Source organism: Poecile atricapillus, chromosome W, assembly GCF_030490865.1.
Source record: "Poecile atricapillus isolate bPoeAtr1 chromosome W, bPoeAtr1.hap1, whole genome shotgun sequence".
In the NCBI taxonomy this organism is placed as follows: domain Eukaryota; kingdom Metazoa; phylum Chordata; class Aves; order Passeriformes; family Paridae; genus Poecile; species Poecile atricapillus.
Genome location: NC_081288.1, coordinates 42077527 through 42102266, shown reverse-complemented (window position 1 = coordinate 42102266; position 24740 = coordinate 42077527). Strand labels below are relative to the sequence as shown.

Genomic DNA, 24740 nt, shown 5'->3' with positions numbered 1-24740 from the left:
CCCTGCAAGAGCTCTGTGGTTTGTTTCAAACACCTCAAGCTCCTGTTGCTGTGCTCCAGACGCTCATCTCAGCTGGCTCCACCATCAAGGTCCAAGGAGTGCTTATCTCTGGACATTGAGGACTGTATCAAAAAATATCCTTTCTGCTGACTAATATTTAAATATATGTTGGTTTTTTTTTTTTTTAAGTCTGCTAAAGAGTGTTTACACCTCCTATCTATGACTTGAGCAGTTCAGCTCACCCACCTCTAAGGCTGCAGTCTCACTGTGCTCAGGGACTCAGTGCAATTAGAAACAATACTTCAGTAAGGCTGCATACTCACATTGATCACATAGGTCCCAGGCAAAAGGAGAAGAAAGTACTCCCCTTGTTCATTTGTTCTGTAGGGGCAGACATGTGGCCTTCCTTTGGCTTCCACGATAGCGTTGGGAATAGGATTCCCATTCTTATCAGTAACTTGGCCTTTGACACCTTTGAAAAAAGGGAGAGGAGGGAAAGATCATGAACTGCAACTGGTGAGCCTCTTTCTCTGAGAAAGACAGATTGTTCTGTTGCTGGATGCACTCAAAGGCTATTTCACCACATTTCAGCACATCTAATAATATCACTAGTCACTTTGGCCTTGCTCAAGGGAATTAAACCAGAAACTCCTTAGCTGTTGTTGTTAGTAGCTTACTCTCATGTTAAATTAGCAGTATTGTAATCTCCTCTTCTAAATCTCATTTGCTGAAGGCATCATGCACACTTATTCTATGTCCTTTACTGAAGGGCTTCAATCTTCAGTACAGGTTTGGCAGTTTTTGCACACAAACACCCACCCACCCTTCTTTTTTGTGATTTAAAATAAGTCAGCCTCTTGTCTAGTACTTCCCAAAGGCAGAATATCAACACTGTCTGCTTATGAAGTAGTTTCCCTTAATTCCCACACACCATCTTCAAGGCAGCACAGGCATTAGGCAGAGATAAAATAGCAGTAAGATATTTAGGGCAACAAAATGCAAGATAAGCAACAGGTTTGTGCAAACCCTTCAACTCATTGTTAAGCACCACAGCTTCACTAAGCAGCATTTTTTTCCAAATATGAAGTCAGATCACACCTAGAGAAGCCCTTCAAATTTACAAAATCCAAGCAAGCAAAGACCCGTGACACTTGTGCTGAGGCACACATACACTTAGAAACCTCTGACATAAATGATTGTCCCAAGGCTGCTCAGAAAAATGAGGGGAGGGGGGGAGTGCATGGTCAGACAGCCCCTAGGGTCTGTCTCTTGCTCCTGCCCCACATTTTAAGCCCCTTGCACACCCGTAGTAGCACCCATTGCCCCTTGCCTGACACACTTGTAAGTTCTCCTGCCTTACCCATCCATGGCTTTGTAGCACTTCCAGTTCAGGAACTCCCAAGTTAACACCAGATTTCTCCCCTGTGAGCTGTGACACTGACCCAGGTTGCTGAGGAATTCCCTCTAAGCTGCCTCAGTTTTCACTCTGTCCCCATTGGCGTACCCACCTAGGTGTACTTGTTTGATATATTCGATCAGAGCAACTTTGTTGTCTCTCCAGAACTTTTCCAGCTGGTCTGCTGGAGGATATTTACAGCATGACAGCTCCAATGTAATTTCAAAACACTGTCCCCAGACATAGTTGTAATCTTGCATTCCACCTTAAAAGTGAAATAAAAGGGTTTTCAGCTGCAAAGAAACACTAAGGTCAAATTAAAAGACAAACAGGAGAATTAAAACGTTGGTACTTGCATCATACTTGTAAGAAAAGTAAATCAGATAAGGTACTCCTCAATGCCACACTTGTATTTATTGCCTCCTGTGAAAAAACTTAATTATTTACTCATAGAGTGTTGTTTTCTAAACCATACTTCATATTGGAAATTATGATGATTGTGGCTGAGAAAGAGTGGGCCTTAGACTTAAATTCATTCAAGCTTTCCCAACTGAAAAGGGACAGATAGGCTGGCATAGGATTTGTTACTGCCAAAGCCATTCCAAGACCCTTTTAAGTATTTGAATTCAGACAATGAGAACATACACAGTGCACAAGCCCCATATTCTATTTAGCTACACATAAAGAATTTATTTCTTTCACATTTATTTCAGCAATTAAACATTTAAAAATTGATGACATATGAATAGAAGAATTCCTTCTTTCTGAAAGGAGAAGATCTTGATGCCAATCAATGTGTGCACATGTGTGTTATGTGTGTTACAGCTACTGCAGGCCTTAAGCACAGAATCAGGCAAAGAGCAGTGACTGCCTCGTTCACTTGTGTAATTGCTGGCTGGAAGAGTCTGAAAACACCCAGGTCCTGCTCACAGAACCTGTGTGAATGAGTTGACTTGCTCCCCTCATCAGCCCTCTACTCTGACTAAAATCACTACCCTTTCATCATCAGAGATGGCAGGAGAAAGTGAGATCATCTTACCAGCTGAATGAAACGTCAATGACATTCTTACCTTCCAGCTGGTACCAAGAGTACCCGTTGGTAATGCCTTCTGGGAAGGTTTGCCTGTTGTCACAGCCCGTCCCTTTGTACATGCTGGCGTGGTTGGAAGAATAGGTTTTTGCCAGGTGAATAAAGACATCATCATCTGGAGATCTGCTATAGCCATTCAAAGATCCAGTAACTGCAGAGTGAAGACAGCCGTTGTGCAACTCTCATTACTGGTAAAACACACAGTGGTGGCTTACATGCAGGACAAACATCTCCCAAAAGGATATATTAGGCAGTGAATTTTGATGAGGTTTATCAAATTCTGCCCATCCCAGCTCAAAAGGTAGAAGAACTTTGCAGGAATCCTTACAAATTTTGCTTTGGTGCAGCCAAAGTTCCTAAACCCAGACAGCTGAGGAGAACAGAGTTTGTCACCAGCTTACCTGGGTTACCATTATCAAAGGTGTAACTGGCAACCAGGGCACCCCCGTGCAAGTTTGCCGAAAGAACAAATGTTTCATTTTTTATCCAGTCCATTACTGCCCGAGTCTCTGGCTGAATGCTGGCGCTGTTATTTTCAAAGGCATCAGGAAAATTTCTGTTCAGATCTTCTCCATTCCTGTTGTACCTTTGAAAGAGAGAAGACATTCCCATTACTGTTTTGCCTGTGAATACTTCCACAGCACTGGCCTCCCAGTACTCCAGATCTGTGGTGTGCTACTATCTTCAGGGAACAGGCAAGATGACCATTTTTTATTTCTCAATGGCGATGGACTTCAGTTTGCTCTCTGGCAGCTCTGGAGTTTTCATAGGCCACAATAAAACAATTCAAGTGGAAACAGAATATTTAACATGCACAGAGAATGCACATCTACTCATAAGTGAATTAGAAAAACCAGAGCCAGGTCAGAAGGACTTTGTCCTCCTCCTGTGTGTGTTTTTTCCTGCTTGTAAAGGAGGCCAAGGTAACTATTGAATAGTTGTATTCCTTGGGCTGCAGTCAATCTCAACAGACAGAAAAAAATCTGAGTCAAACACAGGATGCATTTTCTTCTCCCTGAACCTTAATGCCCAGCTCTGTTCAAATGCTCCCTTGCTTTTTCACTCAGATAGGTCAGTACAGGAATAAAGAGGGTATTCACCGTTGACTGTGTTAATTCTTTAACTCAATCTATTAAACTCTGTCTATTTAATAGTGAGGGGATAAGAAATACCCCCCTCCATACAAGTCCCATCTATTTGCTGAGGAATACATTTTTTCGTAATAAAAAGGATGGCCTACTCTGGTCACCTAAAGAACCGAACTACCTAAGCTTTCTTTTCTCTTGTTTCTGAGGTTGCCAAGGTCAGTGATCCAAGAGAACCTCTAGCTCACGGGTTTGCTTTTTCTGCACATTCCGAATTTGTCCTTTGGGCGTTTCTTCCCTTTCTCTCACTGTCTCTTTCCCTCTTCTAGCTTGTTAAGCTTTTCATCCCCTTTTTGGTCTCTGCAATAGCCACATTAAAAAATGCAAAAGTAGCACAGGATGCAATGCCAAGTTATATTTTCTTCTATGTAGGTTTTTTCCTCACCATTTCTATTAGCACAGAACCTATTATACCAGCTCTGCTTGTGTAACTCCTTACTAAATCCACATTCAACATGATTTTTAAACACATTGCTGAAGTCCATTCAACAAGCTTAGACACACCTTTTCTCATTAAGAAGGGTTACAGAATTCTCCAATGGAAATAGATCCTTGCACGTGGAATTTTCCTTTTCTTGTAGCACTCCAAAGGTGCTACAAAATAGGGAATTGTGCTCATATTCGCAATCTGGGTCTCCTGCCTAGAAGGTGAGGTCATTATACCATTCTGACCAATTTTTTCTGGCCACACCACATATAAATACCCTTCTGACTCAGTTTTCCAGAAACTCTATGCCATAACAATGTGTCTTCAGAAGAGCACAGCCAAAATTAGCCCAAGCACATCCTGTAGACTCTGCTCTCCACCAAGCATGATTCAGTCTTCTGGCTATCTGTGATTATTATTCCCCACCCATTTATTTTACCTCTCCCACCCTCCTAAGCCACCCTTACCTTCCTCGTGTGTAATAACAATCAGGCACTTTTGTAGCTTCAAACCCATCAGGATTCATCGTTGGCATGATATGAATCCGGGTATTATTGAGTAACCGGGTAATAACTGGGTCACGTCCATAGCTGGTCACCAGGAAATCTATCAAATGGAGCAGGATTTCTCTCCCAACAGTCTGTGTAAAGAAGCACAGATTTTACTTTGATTTTGATAATGGAAGAAGAAGAAAATAAATAAATAAATAAAGATCCACCACCTTGAACTTAGAGGTTTTTCTTATGGACTACACGGACATACCAGGCATATGAGAGCACTCTGATCAACAATGCTTTGTTTTATGCCCTCCCCTAAATATATTTAAAGCAACTGAATAGATAAAAGGAATCACTGGAGGGTTTTCACAAGGGTTTTAAACCCAGATCAACCAGACCTTTTTGTATAATGGGAAACTGACTGTGTCAGATGCACTGCTTAAATCTCGCATGAATAGGGAACAGCTGTAACAAAAACTAAAACTGCCTGATAAACATCATGTGGGCTTGGGAACACCTCAAAAACTGTGTTTTCTCAGTCCCACTGCAGGGTCCCAGCTCTGTGCTGGTGCCTGAGTGACCCTGCACGTGAGCACCAGCTCTGTGTGGCACCACTTGGCACTGGTGCTTCAGAGGGAAGGGAGGACAAGTCTGCCACAAGTTTTCCAGGATGCCACAGAGCAGGATTTTTTTCTTGTTGATCCTCTTTTATGGGAAGTCAATATTAATACAAGATCAAAGAGGCCACATAGATACTTCTGTTACATTGCTTTCTTTTAACATCATGAATGTGTGCATTGGGGAAACCAAATAAATCCTTAGAAAAAGACATGGAAAGACATTTGTATACAGACTTTAGATCAAGGAGAGGCAGGGGCATAGAAAAAGTTAAACACATTTTTGTTCATATAAGTTTGTGCAAGTCATGAAAGCTGACATCTCCCTTTAGTCTTTCAGATTTTAGGCAAAATAGTGTCATTTACCAGATTCAGAGTTACGGACCATCCTATTCTACCCCAGAAACCACTGCTACTGTTCACTGGACCATACTTTCCAGGGGCACTTTCCACAGCACTGTGACCCATGCCTCAAGGGTGCTTTAGGGTTCCTAAATCCTGTTTGGAAAGGGAACAAACCAAGACTTGCAGATAGATGAATTCTAGAAATAACTTATCTCTATCTCCAAGAACAAAGCCTGGTATATCACAACAGGATCTAAACCAGCACCTGAGTATGTGAAAACAAACTGCTCTGCAGGTTTGATAAACATACTCTGTGAAATTTAAGAAGGGATGCAACAGAACCTGTCTTGTACAGGGAGCTCTTGAAAAGAGTGATAGACATCTTGGGAAGCATATAAGGGTGGGGGAAGAAAGGAGAGGAGAGAAATCAGCCAAATCATGGCCCTGGGCATGATAGGTGAAGTTACCAGACTCAGAATCAGCAAGAATGGCTCTACCACAGAGACAGCTAAACTACAGACAAGACTGGACTGCTGCTGGAGAAACTGGGAAAGTGCTCATCTCCTACTGTACTTCTCTTCAGTGCCTGACCAAAAGAAATCCCAAAAACAAAGGGTAGAGAAGCAGGAACAAAAATGGGGAAAAAGAAAAGTAACAGAAGAATGTGGTAGAAAAGAACAATGTTTACAAAGGATGAAAGATGACCAGATTTTCACAGATGACCTTTTTTGTATTTAAAAGCTAATCCCAGGCTTACTTACATGTACGGTATTTTACAAACTACTTTATAGGTTTCCTGGTTGTTGGACTCAGGGCATTAGGTGATTCAGATTATCATAAAAGTGTTGGCATTTGGGTGATTGCACAGAGAGGAAAGAATATACTTATTACCACTGTTTTGGTGTGGCAACAGAGGAGTGGTTTTGTTTTGGTCCAGAGCAGCCTGCATTGCTTGGGAAAGTACATCTGGAAGTATCTGAGGGAAAGTTTTTGTTTCTGGGAAAGCTCAAGTTCAAGGTCGAGTTTTGATCAAGGCCTTGGAAAGCATCTGCTGCTCAGTCAAGCTTTACCCTGTTACTACAGAGGTCAGGTGTGCCTGTGGATAAGAGTTATGAGTCAGTTTTATTTTAGAGCTTCAAATAAAGGATCTAGACACACTGAAGGTAGATTACTGACAGTAAAGTCTAGGACAGACACCTTCACCTGCCTCAGGTTTAATATGAAGATAATGAGAAGAGAAGGGGACAGCATGAATGTGTTCTGGGGCTTTGAGAGGACATGAACATCTGTTTTTGATTGCAGTATCTCAAGGGAGATGCTGAGGTGGATTGTACTACTGTATTTCACAGGAAGGATGACAGAAAAGCAAAGGCAATCCCTTTCTACCACCTCTAGGGATACAATTAGACATTAAGTTTCTCTGTGCACTTTCAGATGTCAGCTTCCTCCTGTGCCTCAAAGGGAGAAAGTCAGCAGGAAAGGCATTCAGCGATCCTCAGGGGAAGCCTTGAATGAAGGAGCGTGCATGTGTCAGGACATGGATCAGCGCTGTAGAAAAGGGCGCTACTGCTGCTTCTGTACACAAATCCTCTAAAGTTCCTGACTCTGCCTGCTGGCAGGGCTGTGTCAGCACCCTGCTCAGCTACCACAGGGATTACTCAAGAAGCTCGAGCAGCAGCCAGTTAGGAGATTAAGGTTGGCTCCAATTGCACCTGTACTCTACCACTTCACTGCATCAGCCCCGGGTTTAGAACAGTGTTGTTACCACATGAGAGAGACCTAACACCAGGGGACTAGGGGTGGACAGACTGCCCATTTTTGTTATTAAAATTCTGTCCTTAAACATGGCCTGTTTTTTAAGTTGAACAATGTTGAAAGAAAGATCCAAACCATCAGGTAGGACCTGTTTCAGGGCACCACAGTCCTGCCTGCCTTCTTGCTCCAGCCCCAGCTGCTCCACAGGCCAGGTTCAGCATACCAGCCACAACCCCACCTAAGGAAGCGGAGAAACCAGTAGGCCATCCTGGTTTCCCACTGAAATGCCACACTTGCAAGATGTTATTTTTAACACTTGTACAGCACTAATTGTTATGCACCGCTAGGACACACCCCGGTGGGTTAACACAGGGTTAAAGTGGCTGTTTGTGCGAGTAGTTTGGCACACATCCCTTTATTTCTACAGCAGCAATCCCTATGGACATCTGAGAAATACCATGGGTATGGCAGGGAAGTGCAGTTCTCTGGTTTATTATTGAAGGAAATGGCAACACAAAGCCTGCTTTTGATCTAGTAACTGGCATAAGTTGTTACCACCAGGACAAACTCCACCAGCTTCTGGATTTCCCTGGCTGAGACATGGATATCTTTTTCTTTTCCCACTCAGAAGAGTGTGAAGAAAGATAAGGAAAAAAGTAACTGCAGCAAGGCAGTGTTAAAATGTGCTGAAACAGACCTCAGCAACATCCAGCTTTTTTCAAAGTCTGTTGTTAGCATTGAGATTTGATTGTTTTGAATTTTGAAAGCTATGGTACTTCTGACCTTTTTCACAGTACATCAGCTAATACTGAAACTAGGTGGGAAATAGTTCACTATGCAATAAAAAGGGTTTTTTTTCCTAGAGAAAATACTGTTTCCCTGCATATCACTTCAATAGTATATCACACAGGACTGATGACAGGACTATGGGCTTACAATTCCCTATAGCAGGTTGTGCAGTATATGCAGTACTCTTTTTGTGCAATTAGATGATCAAAAGAATCAGCCTTTTTTCCACAGTGGTATTTTGATAGTGCAAATGAAGCTTCCATTAATTTTTTAGAAGTAAGAGTATGAAATTCTGCACAAGAATCTTTAGTTTATTGTTTGGTGGTTTTTTAAGACTCCATTATATTGATCACAAATGAATCAACCTACTCCAGTCCTTATTCACCTAAGCCCTAATATTTCAGGAAACCCTACTCTGGATATGACTATGTCTATGATGACATGGAAAATAGGGTAAAGTTGCTTTAACTTATTTCACAAGGTAAGGCAGCAGATAAACACATCCTTTCACATAGGCTAGTTCAGACCTATCAGTACAGGCTCAGTTTCACATAATGAAAGAAGAAAAATACTACTATTTAAAATAATATTTTATACTGCTATATTGTTATATTACGTATATTAGTGTTCTATTTATATTATTAGAAATTATTGTTTATTATGCATAAGCTATTGTATTATTTAATATTATTTGCATTGTTGTTATTTTATATACTCAGAAAATAAAGAGATCAGAAGTGGACACTTTAGGAAAATAGGACTGATATCAGCACTGCCATCCTAAGAGTTTATCTTGTGATGGTCCAGATACACTACAGCTGCAGAAAGTTAAAGCTGTAGGGTTACAATATTCAATACATTAAAGGGGGGGAAGCAGAAACACACAGGAAGTTTGCAATTTATTCAGATGTGCTTTTCCCTGAAGGATTTTCCTGCAGTGAGATACATGATTTAGGAACAGGCTTCCAATTAGATCCTATTCGTTCAGCTGTATAGAATGGATTTAAGTCACTGGCACAGAGGGTCCAAAGGTGATAGTTCTGCTCCATTTATGATTTAGGAGTATTTAGGGGTTTGGTTGTGGTCAATGTTAAGCAGGAGGAATTCTCTCCCAGGGAGAAATGCGTGACTTAGAAAGAGAAGATATTTCAAGTAAGAGAGGCTGCTGTCTAATTCAGAATGGGAATTGCCCCAGAAGATCAGGCAACCTCTCCTTCACCTTGCCCCTGAAGACTTTACTAACATTTCACAGGCTTATGAGTTTTGTGCAGTCAATTACCACCATCTTGATTAAAGTTAGCTTAAATCAGTTTTAAGTTGGCTCAGGTTATATAAAAAGTACTGCTAAAAATGGTGTCCAGCTTCATACAGGCAACACAAAGAATGGGAGAAGTTTTTGTTGCCTCTCAGTGGATCTGGGGGAAAAGTTCACTCTATCTGGCTACAGTGAGCACAAATTAAAATCTTTTAAATCTTGGCTACTTATGTCTTAGAGTACCAAGAAAAATGAACTTACTAAAAAAATAATTTTTTTCAGTTCTGAAAAAAAATAATACTCCTTTCCTGGTATTGTGTACTCACATTACTTTATTAGAGCTTCCCTATTGGGCAGCTTTCCAAATAACCTAGATTTTCTTCCAGCAGCATGTGTGAACAGCCCACACACATGTAATTCAGGTTCCACCCCAACTTTTATGATTTTGGAGCAGTAGGCCAGCTGAGTCAAAGTTAAGTGTCATATGTGTGATCATAACAGGTTAGAAGGGCAGCAACACCAAACAACACCTGAGAACAGAACGTCTCACTTTGTATCTTTTGTGGAAGACATTACTGAAGCACAAAAGACCCAATCAATGAACCCATAATCCTGTAATTCCAATTTATGAAAGACTCTGGCATACAAGTTGAAGCCTGTTAGATAATTAGTGCAAAATTTATCTGCTTAATATATTGTAGGGATTAATTGAATCTATCCCCAGTGACTGGTACAGCAGAATCTTAGATTATGGGAAAAAATTATTCAAGTTCACCAATGCTTCTCTATATGAGGAATTAATTTCCTGCCATCTGAAATACATTTATGATCAGATAAAAAAATAACCAAACACCAACTGTGTGTTACCTGTATGCTCCAAAATAACCCATAGGGCAAAAATCATCATGAGGGCCTGAAAAGGAAGAATAGCTCTATTTCTGGAATGTTCCCTAGGTGTGAACTTGGTCTGACAAACAACTGGAATGTAGGACCTCTTAGCTAGGCAGCTCAAGGACCAACCCTGCTCAGACTGTCTGGCACAGTGTCTGACTTTAAAAGAAAATCTTGCTTCATTTCCTCATGTTGTCAATAAAAACTTAGATCCTAGGCAGTGATCCGAGTTGCCAATCCCCAGCAACTCCCAGCCCTGTGGATGTGCAAACAGTGTGTGTTTCTATGGTCAAAGCTCTTTCTACACATCCAGCTGGGCAGTGATAATGACAGGGGCGCTTCCTTGTGGAGACTTCAGTATGTGTGGCCTTTTGCAGTCCAGCAATATTGGATTTGCAAGCTAGCCCATTCTGGATGAGATCATATCCTGCCCTCCACCTCCTCCCCGTCAAAGCTGGGCGATTTCCAGTCACAGGTTTGCAATCCCCTCCAGCAGTCTGCAGGGACTGCAGTATGGAGCCTCAGTTCCCAGATGCCTTGGTGGCACACAGCGGGTTCCAGGAGCTGCAAACCCCGTCTTGGGCACCCAGTAACAAATGTACCCATCTGACACCGTGAATCAGCTTCCTCCCACACAGAGTTAAATTCCCAAGCAGTCAAACTCCCAGCAACACTTTGAGCAAGGCCAGTGTCGAACAAGGTGAAACTAGTCTAACTTGGGGAACATTCTTGGCACATCATGTCACAAGTGCCTGTAGGCGTGCAAGTGCTCACACACAGTATTGTTAACAGCAACAACTCGTGACACCTTACCCTTTGCACAGGATACACTTTCTTCTATAGCCATTTTTCTTAGATTTGGGAATTCACAGTGTAGCACATACATATACATATATATCTTGCTCCTCCTGTTATATTATTTAACCTGCACATGAAAGACTGCATGAAAACATACTGCACAGTTTAAACCTCTCCTGAAGATGACTAATATAATCAGCTAAAGCTAAACAATAGAAGAAATATAAAGCAAAAAAGTATTATACAGTGAAGCTTTGATTCTTTCTGATTCAGATTCAAGTACTGCACTAGGTAGGCTCATAATCACCATTTCTCCTTGATCGTTAATAAGTGGGCATTATTCCCAGAGCAAGTTTATTATTCTGGCATTGCTTTTCCTTTCGTACTCTGTGTTATCTCAGGTGAATCTAGCTGTTCCTAGCTTAAGGTTCCCAAGATAAATTTTCTTCCTACAATAAATAATTTGATGCTTCACAGCAATTATTATTTAATCGTAGTATGTGTTTGAAGAGCTCTATCAGTCATATTTCATGCCTAGGCAGTAACAATGTACAAGCAAACTACTGCATCTGACTCATTGCTAGGCAACTTAAAGCCTCTGGGTTTACTCACTTGGAGAAGACAAAGCTCTCTACTTAAGAGAGGTCTTCAGTGCAGGATTGTAGGACTCTTCACCATGATGTAAGGTCTCTTAAGGCCCTTCCACAAAAACAAGGGAACTTTATTCTGAAAATTTCTCAATAAATACACACATATTTTGTCTTCCTTGAGTTATATCATGCCTCAGTAATAAGAAGCACATGCCTGAGAGGAGCTCACTCTAAACCTCTGGTAAGTGTATTTGGTATAAATGACATTGCAAAAATTGAAACGTACCTCATCCCCATGCATATTAGCAACATACTTGAACTCTGGAATGCCAATCTTATGATGGGTTGGAAACCTTCCCAGAACAAGAACCCACAGGTCTCTACCTTTAAGAGGGGAAGGGGAAAGGACATTTTTTAAAACAAGTGTAAAATCATACAAGCCTTAGAAGAATAAAAAGAGTTGGTCAGCAAGACCATTGTAAAACTTCTCATATTTCATTGGTGCCCACTCAATCCCATATATAACATATCAAAGTAGACTGTGGGGATCTTTTATTCTATGAATATCTGCAATATTAGTTATAGAAATAAATATGCCTTGCCTTCTGCCCAAGTCTGTAATAAGCCCTGCAATTTCTAAAGCATTTAACCAGGACTAGAAAAGAAGGCTCTTTTTTTTGGTAATAAACACTTTGCAAATTAAATTTAGCAAATAAGACCACTCTTCCCCCTCCCTCCCCCTCCATTTTTAAATCATAAGGATTTTCTAAAATATATACAGAAGTTTTCATTATCACAAAGAAAGAACATCTGGTTTTGTACTGAAGACAACACAGAAAAGCTAATTGCATGCATTATTGCTCAGAAAACAGGAGGTACTAGAAAGAGCTGTATCAGAGACATATCTCAAGTATATTAGCAGGGGAAGAATTAATAGCTACAGAAAGATTATTAGTTAGAACCATTAAAGCTGCACAAGAAGCTGAACTTTAAGTAGCAAAATAAGCACACACATTTTTGAAGTCCACACTTAAGCAGGGGAGAGGGAGAGGAGAGGGCATTTTTTGTTACTATTTTTAGTGATACTGTGGCATTTCAGACCTCATCTGCAAATCTGTGCTTCCCACTAGTCTGCTCAGTGAGGTGGAAAACTCATGTTTCAGTAGATGGCAGCAATGAAACTGGACCAGTTCCTTGACAATAGCAGTGCCAGGCTATGGATTGCTAATGCCCAGGCCCTGCAAGCGTGCTAGAGGGCTTGCTGGGACCCACAACCCACCTGGGAGGAGCCCAGCCACCACTGCTACTTGCGGGAAAGAAGAACGCAGGAGCTAATATATGCAGTACTATAAAAAGCCTTATTTCCTAAATCTTTGTGGATCATCAAATCTGAAGTAAACAAACTCTGGAGCATATCCCATTCCTGAAGGCATGACCCCTGTAGTCATGCACATGCCACAGCATTTTTGTTTTCTTTTCTAGCTATGCAGCTGACTCACAGCAGCTATACCACAAGGGTCATGGCTTCAGGAACCAGAGGAAAACTTGAAGAGGACTGAAGCAACACTGCAAGATGCACTGAAACAATTGTAAGAGAGGTAAAACTGAAGACAGTGGTTGCCAAACTAAACTCTCAGTCAATAGAATCAGAGTCTTAGGCTTAGGATCAAGAAGCAGCAAGACAGTGCTGAGAGCTGACAGATTGAACAAAGAGTGATCTCAGTATCCCCTGGTTTTACAGCTGCTCTTGAAGATCCTGGTGTTCAACCCCTGTAACCATGCTGTGCACAAAGCTGTCAGATGATGCTACTGACTCGTTCATTAAAGGACAACATGAGCAAGCCGTCCATACCTTAAAAATAATTTTGTGCAACTGATTTGGTAAGAGCTAGTTATTTGGCCTTGTTGTACGTAGAACCACTGTTTCATTAAAAAGAAAGAAAAATTTTAATTTCTGTAAGCTTAGACAAGCTGCCAAGTGGAGAACCCAAAGATACTAGCTTTAAATCACATTCTTCTTTAAAAAGGAAAGAAAGAGAACACAAATCATCTCACCCTAGCCCTTCTCCTCTCTAAAACCTTCATAGGTCTCCTCTAATCTCAACCATCCTGCAGCTCGGTGAAAACAGATGCAAGGTTTGCTGCAGTAGAATATGTTTGGAACTGAAAACAATCCTAGTAGTGAAAAAACTGTTATTCATAATCAAGTGTGGACAACCACCTCAACATGCTTTCCAACTCTGCAATGTGTCATTCTCTCTATAGTTGTATCCTGGGGCAACTTGCAATGAATTACCAAGGAAGTCCTTCCAGAATGCTCTTATGATTCTTCGTCCTTATGCCCTTTAAGCCCTGCTTCCCAGCTTCATTCCCTCTACTGGAAGGCAAATTCAGACATCCCTCCTTGGTGTCAGTTGCTATGTGGACTTCTGCACCAAGAGGAACACACCTGCTTACAGCGGTGACTGCAGCCTTTCCACCACAGCCCAAACCTAAAGGTGGCTGCTACAGCCCTACAACATGCACCTCATGATATATACTCAAGCAGAGTCCAAGTAGAGCTAAAGTGCAGTAGATGTTTCCATCATTTAATATTTTCTACAAAAAATAGCATATTCTGCTTTCAAATACAAAAATAATACTTCCACTGTCTTGCCATCAGCAGTACTCATTCCTGCTGCTCTCACTGTGAATCGCACTCATGGGAAACACAAGGAAGAGCTAAGTATAGACTAATATTAAGTCCTGATGTAAATTGGTCTTTCCTGCATTAGTGTTCAGACTGTTCAGAGTTTGTGTGAGGGCCATCTACACTATAAACACTCCCATGAACTGGGATACCAATTATTTCCTGGCATTTCCAGCTTGTAAGAAGTACTAAACCTTCCATTAACAATTAAAATACATTCCTGGGTCTGTTCAGCCTGCAGTACTGGATATTGTATCTATGAGGGATGATGTAAGATTTCTTTCCATACGGCTGTAATTAACTGCATATAAAAAGATTCAGCATATGGATGGTTTCCTTTAATCAGTAAAGCCTAGATAACTATGGTTTGGTACCTGAAGGGAACAGCTAAGCTTCCTCTCATGCTTTGAAAAGCCACTTCTCACTGCCAAATTGCCAAACCAAAACTGACGTCAACTAATTAGTGAACTATATTTCAAGTGATGAAGACAAACGTGTGTTTCTAACTGTGTGTCTCAGGACAAGTAACAAGACTTGTTTTGGAGCAGAGCCAGACCACACAGCTTCTAGCAGAATAAGAAGCCTTTTTAACTTTTTACAAAGTTTTCTAGCATTGCCACTAGTTCGCAATGTAGTGTCAAGTATTCTAAACAGATGTACAAAAACTGGTAATTAAAAGGAAGAATTGAAGCTGATCTCCAGATCCAGTGGGAAAGAAACCAAATCAATTTGTAGATGTTGGTGACTGGATTGTGCTCCCTGTTTTTGTTCTGAATTTTATTTCTGCTTTTCTTCACTTTGTTCTTTAAAGCTTCATTTATGAGAAACATGTCATTTCAAAGGAAGTTATGGCTAGGAAATGAAGTGAAATGACTGGGGAATGGCTCAGACCCCCTGTCAGTACCAGTCAGGCTAGGGTACTGATTCAAGAGTTTGAAGGGAAGACCACTGTGTCCAAGAAAAGGCTTGGAGACTGACTACAGTCCTCCTGGGTTGGCCATGAGTTGCACACTGGCTTCATGGGTAGGAACTGTAGTAATGCTCATCTGTGATGAGGCAGTTCCTACCTATAAAGATGCAGGACAGAGAAGAGGGAAAGAGACATTAACTCTCATTAGATTGCAAGGTCCCAGAGCAATTGAATCATAGAACCAATCTCAGGATTATTGAGCAGCCCAGGCTAGAAGGAACCTCAAGAGATCATCTGGTCCAACCCTACATGGGAAAACCGAGATAAGATTATTCAGCATTTTGTTCATTTGCATCTTTAAAACCACCAGTGAGGAGGACGCTACCTCATTTCCAGGGAAGTTGTTCCAGTGAATGATTCTCACTGTAAAAAACTTTCTTATATTGAGATGAAACCTCTCATAGTGCAACTTGTGCCCATTGCCCCTTGCCTTTTTCCATGTGGCTCCTTTCGAAGAGAGAGAATCCACTCAAAAATGCATTACAACACACTCTTTTTGTAACCACTCTTCAAGTACCAGATTTCTGTGATAAGATTCCCCCCTAAGCATTCTCTTCTCCAGGCAGATGAGCCTCCTCAGGGCAACATTGTCTTTCAGTAAAACACTACCACAGCTAATGAAGGACTTCAAGTGTAATTCCCTTTGCTAAACCATCACCAGCAGCACCCTTGCCCTGAGGTACTCTGATTTGTCATCACCAAGTCAATTTGGAAAATCTAAAGCAACTTTGGAACTTTTCTTCTGCAAGGGGACAGCCCAACAACACATATGGCTTGATTCACATTCTAACAGAACTTGACGTACCAGTACATTACTTGTATAACCAGAAATGGTTAATTGGAATGACTGATGTAGCAGTATTGCAGAAATAGCTTATAAACATAAACAAACATGTGATTTTAATCTATCCAGACTGAGCAAAACACCCCCAAAATAAGCTACATATCTGAAGCTGAGATCAGACAAACATCTGTAAGAACAACTGGTACACCAAATTATTTTGTGAGTATTTGTCCTTACTTTCAGGTGTAGCATGGTCCACTGAGAACAGATTATGTAAAGACTTGGCCTGCAGTAGCAGTGGTACTAGCAATGAACAAAGTTTATATGCCCAGAAGAGCTAGGAAACTTTAAATATAAGAAAGTCTTCAAGGTATTTTAAAGAATGAAGAGATACAGATCAATCACATACATCAACCAGGCATATCTGGCAATATTCAGCATGGTGCTTAGGTAAGCAGAAAAAAAAGCCAAAAGACCCCAAGGTAACATTCAGCTACAGGTCTATCACAGCCACTGTGTCACTATGTGGGGGCCACTGCTAAACTTAATACTTCTGGCCCCTTCCCACAAATCCCTTATTACAGACATAAGACACTCTCTCTTGGCAAAAAGTAAATACAAGTATAATTTTCCCACTATTTAATCAGTTCCTATCTACTCCAAGAGATTACACTAGTCACTCTAAATTAGAGTCAGCACCATATAAGCAGAATAAACTGTCAGAATAAACAACGACTCCAAAAACCACTAGATACTGTTTATTTGTATCCAAAGCACTTGAGAAAGGAAGGGAGTCAAAACAATTCATGGTTCACATGCTTGCTTATCTTCCTAAAGGCTTAAAAATCTTTGGTTGATTGGGACATCCATAGCTGCTTTGGACACTTTCACAAGACTTGTATCTTATGAGAACAGCAAGCCTTTCTTTCCTATGTGCATGTGAGTCATCACTGCACCATTTCCAGTTCTCATAATCAAGCTGAACACACTCTTTATGCACAAAACCACTAAAAATTGCCAATGCAGAGCTCAGTCTCTACAATAGTACCTTCCAGGTTATTTGAACAAAAATCAAGAAATAAAAATAAATTTGCCATAGAAAAGCCACCCAGAGGGAATACTGTTTTTAAATTAAGTTATACTAGACTTATTCAGTATTGCTCACTAAGAAGATGAGAACACCACAGACACATAGAAATAGTCTGAGCAGGCTTTTTCTACTACTTACACTGACTGCCTTCATATTTACACCCAGAAACCAAATAGACTATTTTCCCTTTTCACTGACTCTTGTTTCTATCACCAGAGGGTTTTAAAACCTAGTTCTAAAAAAGGGTACTTTATTTTCTGAGAAAGCTGGGAAACTGGTATGCATCTGGTAATTTTCAGAAAAGCTATTGTATACATGAAAACAATAAATATTACCCATTCACAGCAGTACCATTGGATCATCGTGAATAAAGTGATTGCTTATAACACAAGCCAGCCATAAGGGAGAGGGGTGGTTTCTTTTAAAGTGCAATTTATCCAGATTCAACAGTTCTGTTTAGCCTATGCTTTTACCTCCAGATGCAGTCAGAACTATTTCTGCCGCTTGAAGGTAACAGAGGGACTACACTACAGGTTGTGGTTCACACGTGGCTGAGAAGCTACTGGTGCACTCTAATTTCATTTCACTGAAGTACCTCACCAAGAGACTTGCTACACCTATCCTGCAAAAATCCTTGTGAGATCTCAGACATTGTATTTGCCTCAAGAATAGGAAGTTCAAAACCATGCACATCTCAACACTGACAGGCAGACAAATCCAGACACTGAGTGGCTCCCCTCCCCTATTTTTTTTTAACCCAATAAAGGTGGGAAGAAATGGAAGCTAGATTAACTTTTTTCAAATAATCCAGTCTTTGTCGTGATCATCTGTCTCTGGTTTAATTAACAAACTACATTACCTTGACCAGTTGTTTCCAGATTCTGTCTTATCAAAATGTCTCTGTAGAAACATTAGCAACTGGCTTTCAGAAAAGGTAACAAAGACACAAGGCAACAGCTAAAATGTTAATCTTAGTTAATGTTAATCAGGCTGTGTTACTAGCTGCAAGAAATTGGTCCTTGGTCTCTTGAACACACATGTTCTGATGGCCTCTGTTCATTCTTGGGATTTTGAGATCAGCCTAATGCAATTGTGTATCAAAGCAAGTTTTGTACTTTAGGCACAACATGAGCAGGAAATATACTTCATCAGAATCATCCTGCACATTGCACATTGCTTGAAGTGCATACCAGGGAAGGCATCTGTGCCTACCTTATTCCCATAAGTTTCTCTAGCTGTTCTTTGGAAAACAGAATATTGGACCAGACTGAACGTTTGAACTGACACAGTAGGACTACATTTCTTATTGAGAACAGAATTTGCTTTTATTTTAGACTTAGGATAAATGTTACTTTTTTAGACGTGCTCAAGCTCTGTGTAAATGCCCCAGGTAACTGCAGGACCATGGATGTAGAACACACTGGCTAGGGACAAACAGGAAATGTAACTCAACTGTCCTAAATCCACTGTGAGCTCAGCACGTTATGTAGCAGCTACAATAATTTAATTAAGCAACTCCAACTGCCATGGTCTGACCTTTCCCATAACAACAAGTATTTCCTAGATATCAAACTGAAGAATCATCTGCTTAGAAACATCCTCTAACCTCTTTCTCACATTTAAGCCACCGCATAGCTTATAAGACTGAGCAGTTTTACAGGGAAGGTATTCTCTCAGATGTGAGAGGAAGAGATCTACAGCCAGCCCAATGCATTATCTTTTTCTATATCCACTTCATGAAATTAATCTTCAAATTAATAGAAGGTTCCAAAAGCGTAACTTTCAGAAAATTTAGAAATCACATGCACATTCAGATTTCATTCAAAGGAAAGTCTTGGCCCTAAAAACTATCTAGACCTCTCTTCTACGCAAAAACATGTACAGAACAACTGTCTAATGAACAAATGTTTCATTGTAAGAAGTCTTGCAAACAATTAATTAATGTCATGGAATATGCTGGGCTGGAAGGGACCCATCAGGATCACTGAAGTCCAACTCCTAGCTCTGAACAGGATATTCCCAAGTCACACCATCTGCCTGAAATCGTTGTTCAAATGCCTCTTGAACTCTGTCAGGCTTGGTGCCATGACCATAAGTAGGTCTCCATGTACTTATGTGAACACAATATGCCATAGCTACACACAGCAAACCTTTAATTAGGTGGCCCTGAAAATAGGCAAGACTGGTTCCTTCAAGGGTTTACAGCCAGAGGTCCTAGGCAGAAAGGCTGAGCAGAAGGGATGCAGGGCACACTGCTCTTCTTCTTTTGTGGGAAGTGAATGGAAAGCTACTAGAAATGCTTTTCTGCTAAAAAGTCTCATTGCCTGGGGAAGGAGGGATGTGTTATCAAGTTCTTCTCAAGCTGAAAGGAGAACACAGGCAAGCTGACCATCTGGGTAAAACTGAAGCACGAGATAAGAGTTTAATTTCTTTAAGTTTGTGATTAGAATCACATTTCATTTACAGGGCTAGAAACCTATGCACAATGCTCCAAAATGCAGACTCCTACAAGGAGTGAGGCGGGGAAAAAACACTGATTTACGTCCATGGTGCACCATTGTTAGTATCCTGAGCTCTGTATTTTAGTTAGTTTTAAAACAAACAAAACCCCCAAAATATAAATTGTGTTACATATTTACTTCCTCAACACCAGGAAAGGATATGGATACTGCATCCACCAGCTGTAATTGCTGACTCTATGTTACATGAGCCCCAGAGCATTGCTAACTTCACTGGTGTGAATTACAATATCCAGTAGTCAATTCTCCCCAGTTCTAAACAAACACAGAAAGCTGCAAAGTCTTGCTGATGGAAATCTGGAAGGCTGCAGCCTTAAGCCCGTTATTGCTCTGAAAAATAGTTCAGCAAATATATCCTGCAACCAAAGAACTACAAAGTAAAAGGTAGAGAGGATGCAGGAGAACAGAGATTTTTCCCACAAGGCTGATTCTAAATAAATGCTGCTCACATAAACAGTGTACTACTTCTAAACCAGATCTTTCCATTTTGAAGTTACAACATGAAAATTTCAGTACCAGATAACAGTTTATATACGAGAAACATTTGATTTATATTGTTAGTGTAGGTTCCTCTCACACTTATTTATTTATTTAGGCTGGGACCGAAATCTCTGATACAGCATGTTCCACAGGAAAAAAACAAACAAACTTTCCCACAGAATTTTCTGCAAGGAGTGTATTTAAGTAGGAGAGATCATAGAAGGCAGGACGAAAATGATTGACCAATTCACAGCAAGTGTAAAGAAGAGAAGACTTAAGAAAGTAATTTTACTTTCACTGCAAGAGAATAGGAATGTGCTCAGAGTAAGTGACTGCATCTCCAAGAGTAAAGTCTAAGCTTATCAATCTTTTAAAGATCTGATGTCGACCAAACGACATGCTTCTTATAAATGATTCATATAAAAAGCAAAAAAGAAAAAAAAGAAAAAGTAAAGCAAAAGTTAAAAAAAGGAAAAAAGGAAAGCAAAGTTAAGTCTTGTTATCATCAGATAAAACCTTAGTACTTGGCTGTTGGAGGACTGATTGCACACAAACTACTTGTGTCGCATCACAGAAGTCAAACTGCTAGAAGATGCAGTCAGATCATATATGAATCTATATTTCAGTGCTAAAAGAACTTTTAGCTTCAGTTAGGACAAACAGGCTTCGAATTTAGAGCTAATATAGTAATGGTGACTTCTACTTAAACGCATGATTTAAAGCAAAGCTCAGTTGGGAGCTGAAGACTTAAGAACACAAACTAATACTTCTTGTTTTTAAAGTCATGATTTAGCTTTCACTAGATAAACCAGGAAGGAGCCAGTACTCCTTCTGTTTTGTTTCTCTTTCCCATCACGGTGATTCACATAATGTGCTACAAATAGAGTTTACAAGCCTATTAATATCAAGCCCACCCATGAACCCAAACGCCTTTTTAATAATTAAATGAACATATAAACCTACTTAGAATCTTGTTAACATACATTTAAATGCCCTACATACTGTCAAAGACAAGAACAAAGATGGTTATGAGGAAAGACATGAAAAAGAGCAAGTGACACATAACAGGAAAAAAATTCAGAAGCAGGCAAGCATGGATAAGAATGTAACTATCACAGTAAGTTTTAGAGTGCCCATTTTTACATGGAACTCTGGACTGGAGACAAGCAACTTTAGTATAATTTGCATCATGGGGCCCTCAGAATGGAAAATGTCTCATTCATTCTTGTTTCTCAAAACGAACTTTGAAAAACCTCAATGCTTATATTATCTATACACAGCATACTTGCATGAGGAGCCTGTAAGGAAATTTGTGGGGTGGGGATAAGGAGGAGGGAAGGGAAGAAGAGACACTAACAAGGATTGGAGACAGGAGGAAAGTCATCTGCAGTAGTCAAATGGAACAAGCCTAAGGTAACAATCTTCTACACAAATATACCCCACATAATGTAACAAAAAAAAAAAAAAATCTGCAATAAAATGTTTAAAGACAACATATTTACTATGGATTTTCATCTAAGTAATTTGTTTATTTTTAAGACAAAAAGAATGCCCTGTACTACCTTTCATTTTTCTTCCTTCTTTTAAAAACAGTGGTACTAGCATTTAATAATGGGTAACACGAAGAAACTTACCTCCAAGTACAGTGGGCTGTATAAAACCTCATTCTATTTTTGGGCAGTGCCAGAACCCCTGAGCCTACCCAATAATAATTCCAGTAGAATACAAACATTTTATGGATAATGTGTTTCAGCTTTGTTTTCTCCAGCAGTAAAACTTGTTTTCTAGTACTTTAAACAAAGTAAAAACATCCAGAATATAAAAGTCTGTAATGTAAATTCAATAGAATTTACAATGCACTCTACTGTTGATGGTAGTAACTAAGGCTTCTTCCATACTGTGTCACAATAAATAAGTTAAAATGAGTTCCTATTTTTTCCCAGCTACATACACAGACTATTAATGTATAGAGGAGATAAGTACAATGCCTGGGCTTTTATTATTAAATAGTTTCACTGAAGTGCAGTGAACCTTAAATCAATACTCCCCTGTTCAATAGCCACCCATAAATGCCTAAAGGTTTTAATTGCACTGTATCAGAAGAGTCAGGAGATTCAGGCTGACCTCTGGCACATCTTGGGTACACATTCCACAGATGTTGGTGAGGAACGATGGGCAGGCTAATTGCCTGGGTTTTCTACTGACTGTATGACCAGGCACTACCTGAGTCCTAATCCCTAGCACGCCCTTTTGCTGAAGTCACAGCTGCTTATCAGATGGAAACCTGGGCATGCTCGTTCCCTCCTGTTTGCCAAGGAGGAAAACACAGGAATGCAGGCAGGAAGGAGACACAATGTGCTCCAACAGGCACACTGAGAAGCCTGGCCTGCTGGGAGCCCTGCTGAGCACACCGTCCCTGTAGTCCACAGCACAGTCCATGCCTGCAGCCACGAGAGAGTCCTGCACGCACTGTAAAACTCACCGTACATACAGCCCCTGCACATTTCAGCCTCTCTTGTTTACAGAGCAGGGATAGCACAATGCTAATAAGCAAGATCTACTACTCCCCTAAATTTAGCACTGTTTAAGATTAATGGATAGAATGTGTCAGTCCAAGGGCGACAGAGAGAGCAACTGAATATTGGTGTTCACCATCAATATTCTGTTCATCAGAATTGGATGACTAAACCACATAGTTCTCAAACAAAGAAGCTTTCAGGACAGCTCTTTTGCAAGGTATTTCTGAGAATTTCTAGTGGAACCAGAACAAAATCAGTTTGTTTTAGTTTTTGTCTCTCCAATGATAAAATCTGCCAAAAGGATATTAATATCTAAAGTCAACTTTGAAACTTCACTAGGTAAAGACATGGGTACTTTAACCATACACAACCTTACCCTCAGTGAGCAGAATCTGGCCTGAGGATGTTTACAACTGTCCCAAGTCAACTGGAATTCTAAAAATGCAGACTGGCCTCCAGAAAATCTAGATCTAAACCAAGCTGTAATTAGAATGCTATCACTTTATCTCAATCCAGAGTGTATCTGGAAAGACCTTTTAGAGTGTGGATCTACTACAAAAGTTACTCCACTCCTCCAATACCTGGCTGGTTTTGTCCTCCTAGGGAGGTCATCAAGTCTGTTAGAATCCTTAAGTCGGCTTCCCACCACCTTCATTTTCTTTTCAAAGAATAACAGCAGCACTGTATCTTGAACAATGCAAAGCCACAGATCATGCACATGCATTGACTATTTTCCTTTTGGTAATGCACTCTAAGATTTGCTTGCTGAAGAGAGTCTGTTTTTCACTGGGGTGGCATTAGGCAGGATGGGTTAATAGGATTAAATATGACATGTTTAGTGAATATGACACCAGGTCCCATTCTCCCATCCCAGACTGATGCAGCTCCACAGATTCCTCTATTATTATAGAGTGCACACGCTGTTCTGATAGTGGACATATTAGAAAACTGAACTCCTGACTAAAAGAGTTTGTAACTTTACTCAACAACACACCTGAAACAATATAAAAGAATTAAGGTATTTTCTGGGCCATCACATACCTCTGCCTATCTACTGCAAAGACCATGTCAGGTTTCTCACACACAAATCACCTACAAATCTTGAGGGATCTGAGGATACCTATTAAATTAGAGCAAAAGGTAACACTCAGTTTTGTCAGCCAGTGAGCTACATATTTTAAACTCCTTTCTCATCCTATTTAAGGATAGCAGCTTGGCAGATGAGATACATCATTAAATATCATAGCTTCCAAATCAGATCTGGAGACTGAACAGGCTATTGCCTATCTAGAACACATTGTTCCCAGTAATTTGGCAGAGGTGCTCCCAGTAACCTGGCAGGGGGGAATTTCTATATGGCAATGTAAACCACCACAAAACAAATTTGGCATCTTTTCATTCATTTTCCATTGAAGATCTTGATACAGATTCTGTTGCGCACATTGCTATTACAGCCTACATGCATCAAATAAACACACTATGTAAATCTCACCTCAAATTTATCCATAACAAATCACACTTTTTGGGTTTTATGCAGAAATTACCGACTTAGTGAGAGGGAGCAAAGCACCCTATTTCTTTAGTCTTGACCTTAGCAAGACTTTCAGTGGAATCACAGATTCAGGAATTGCATGGGACCTCTGGAGGTCACCTTGTCCAACCCCTCTCCTTAAGCAGGGCCACCTACAACCAGCTGCCCAGGACTGTGTTCAGACAGCTTTTGAGTGCCTCCAAGGATGCTCCCTGAGCAGCCTGTCCCAGTGTCTAGTCAACCTAATGGTGTCTTTGCAAACAAGATGGGAATATGGATTAGAGGAATAGACTACAGTAAGATCAGAAGCTGACTGGACTGAGCAACTGGTGGTTCAAGAGACAGCAAATTATTAGCAGCATTCCTCAAGGGTCACTACTGGGGCTGATGCTGTTTCTTATCTTCATCAGGGCCAGGGCTGCCATTCAGGGGGGCCCTGGTAAGCTGAAGGAATTTCTTGACAGCAAACTCATGGAGTTTGACCAAGGTAAATGCAGAATCCTGCACCTGGAACAAAAGAACCCCATGTTTGGGTTACCAACTCAAGAAAAGAACCTCATGCA

The 24740-nt window shown here is 40.5% G+C and overlaps 1 protein-coding gene across 1 annotated transcript in view; it reads right to left on the bottom strand.

Moving 5' to 3' along the window:
- LOC131592339 (carboxypeptidase M-like) overlaps window positions 1-24740 on the bottom strand; it is a 30218-nt gene that overhangs the window by 2570 nt on the left and 2908 nt on the right. The window contains exons 3-8 of the mRNA XM_058863774.1: window positions 11882-11979; window positions 4526-4698; window positions 2888-3072; window positions 2467-2637; window positions 1509-1661; window positions 324-472 (exon numbers count right to left, since the gene is read on the bottom strand). Coding sequence (XP_058719757.1) covers window positions 324-472; window positions 1509-1661; window positions 2467-2637; window positions 2888-3072; window positions 4526-4698; window positions 11882-11979 — 929 coding nt within the window. The remainder of the gene's footprint in view (window positions 1-323; window positions 473-1508; window positions 1662-2466; window positions 2638-2887; window positions 3073-4525; window positions 4699-11881; window positions 11980-24740) is intronic.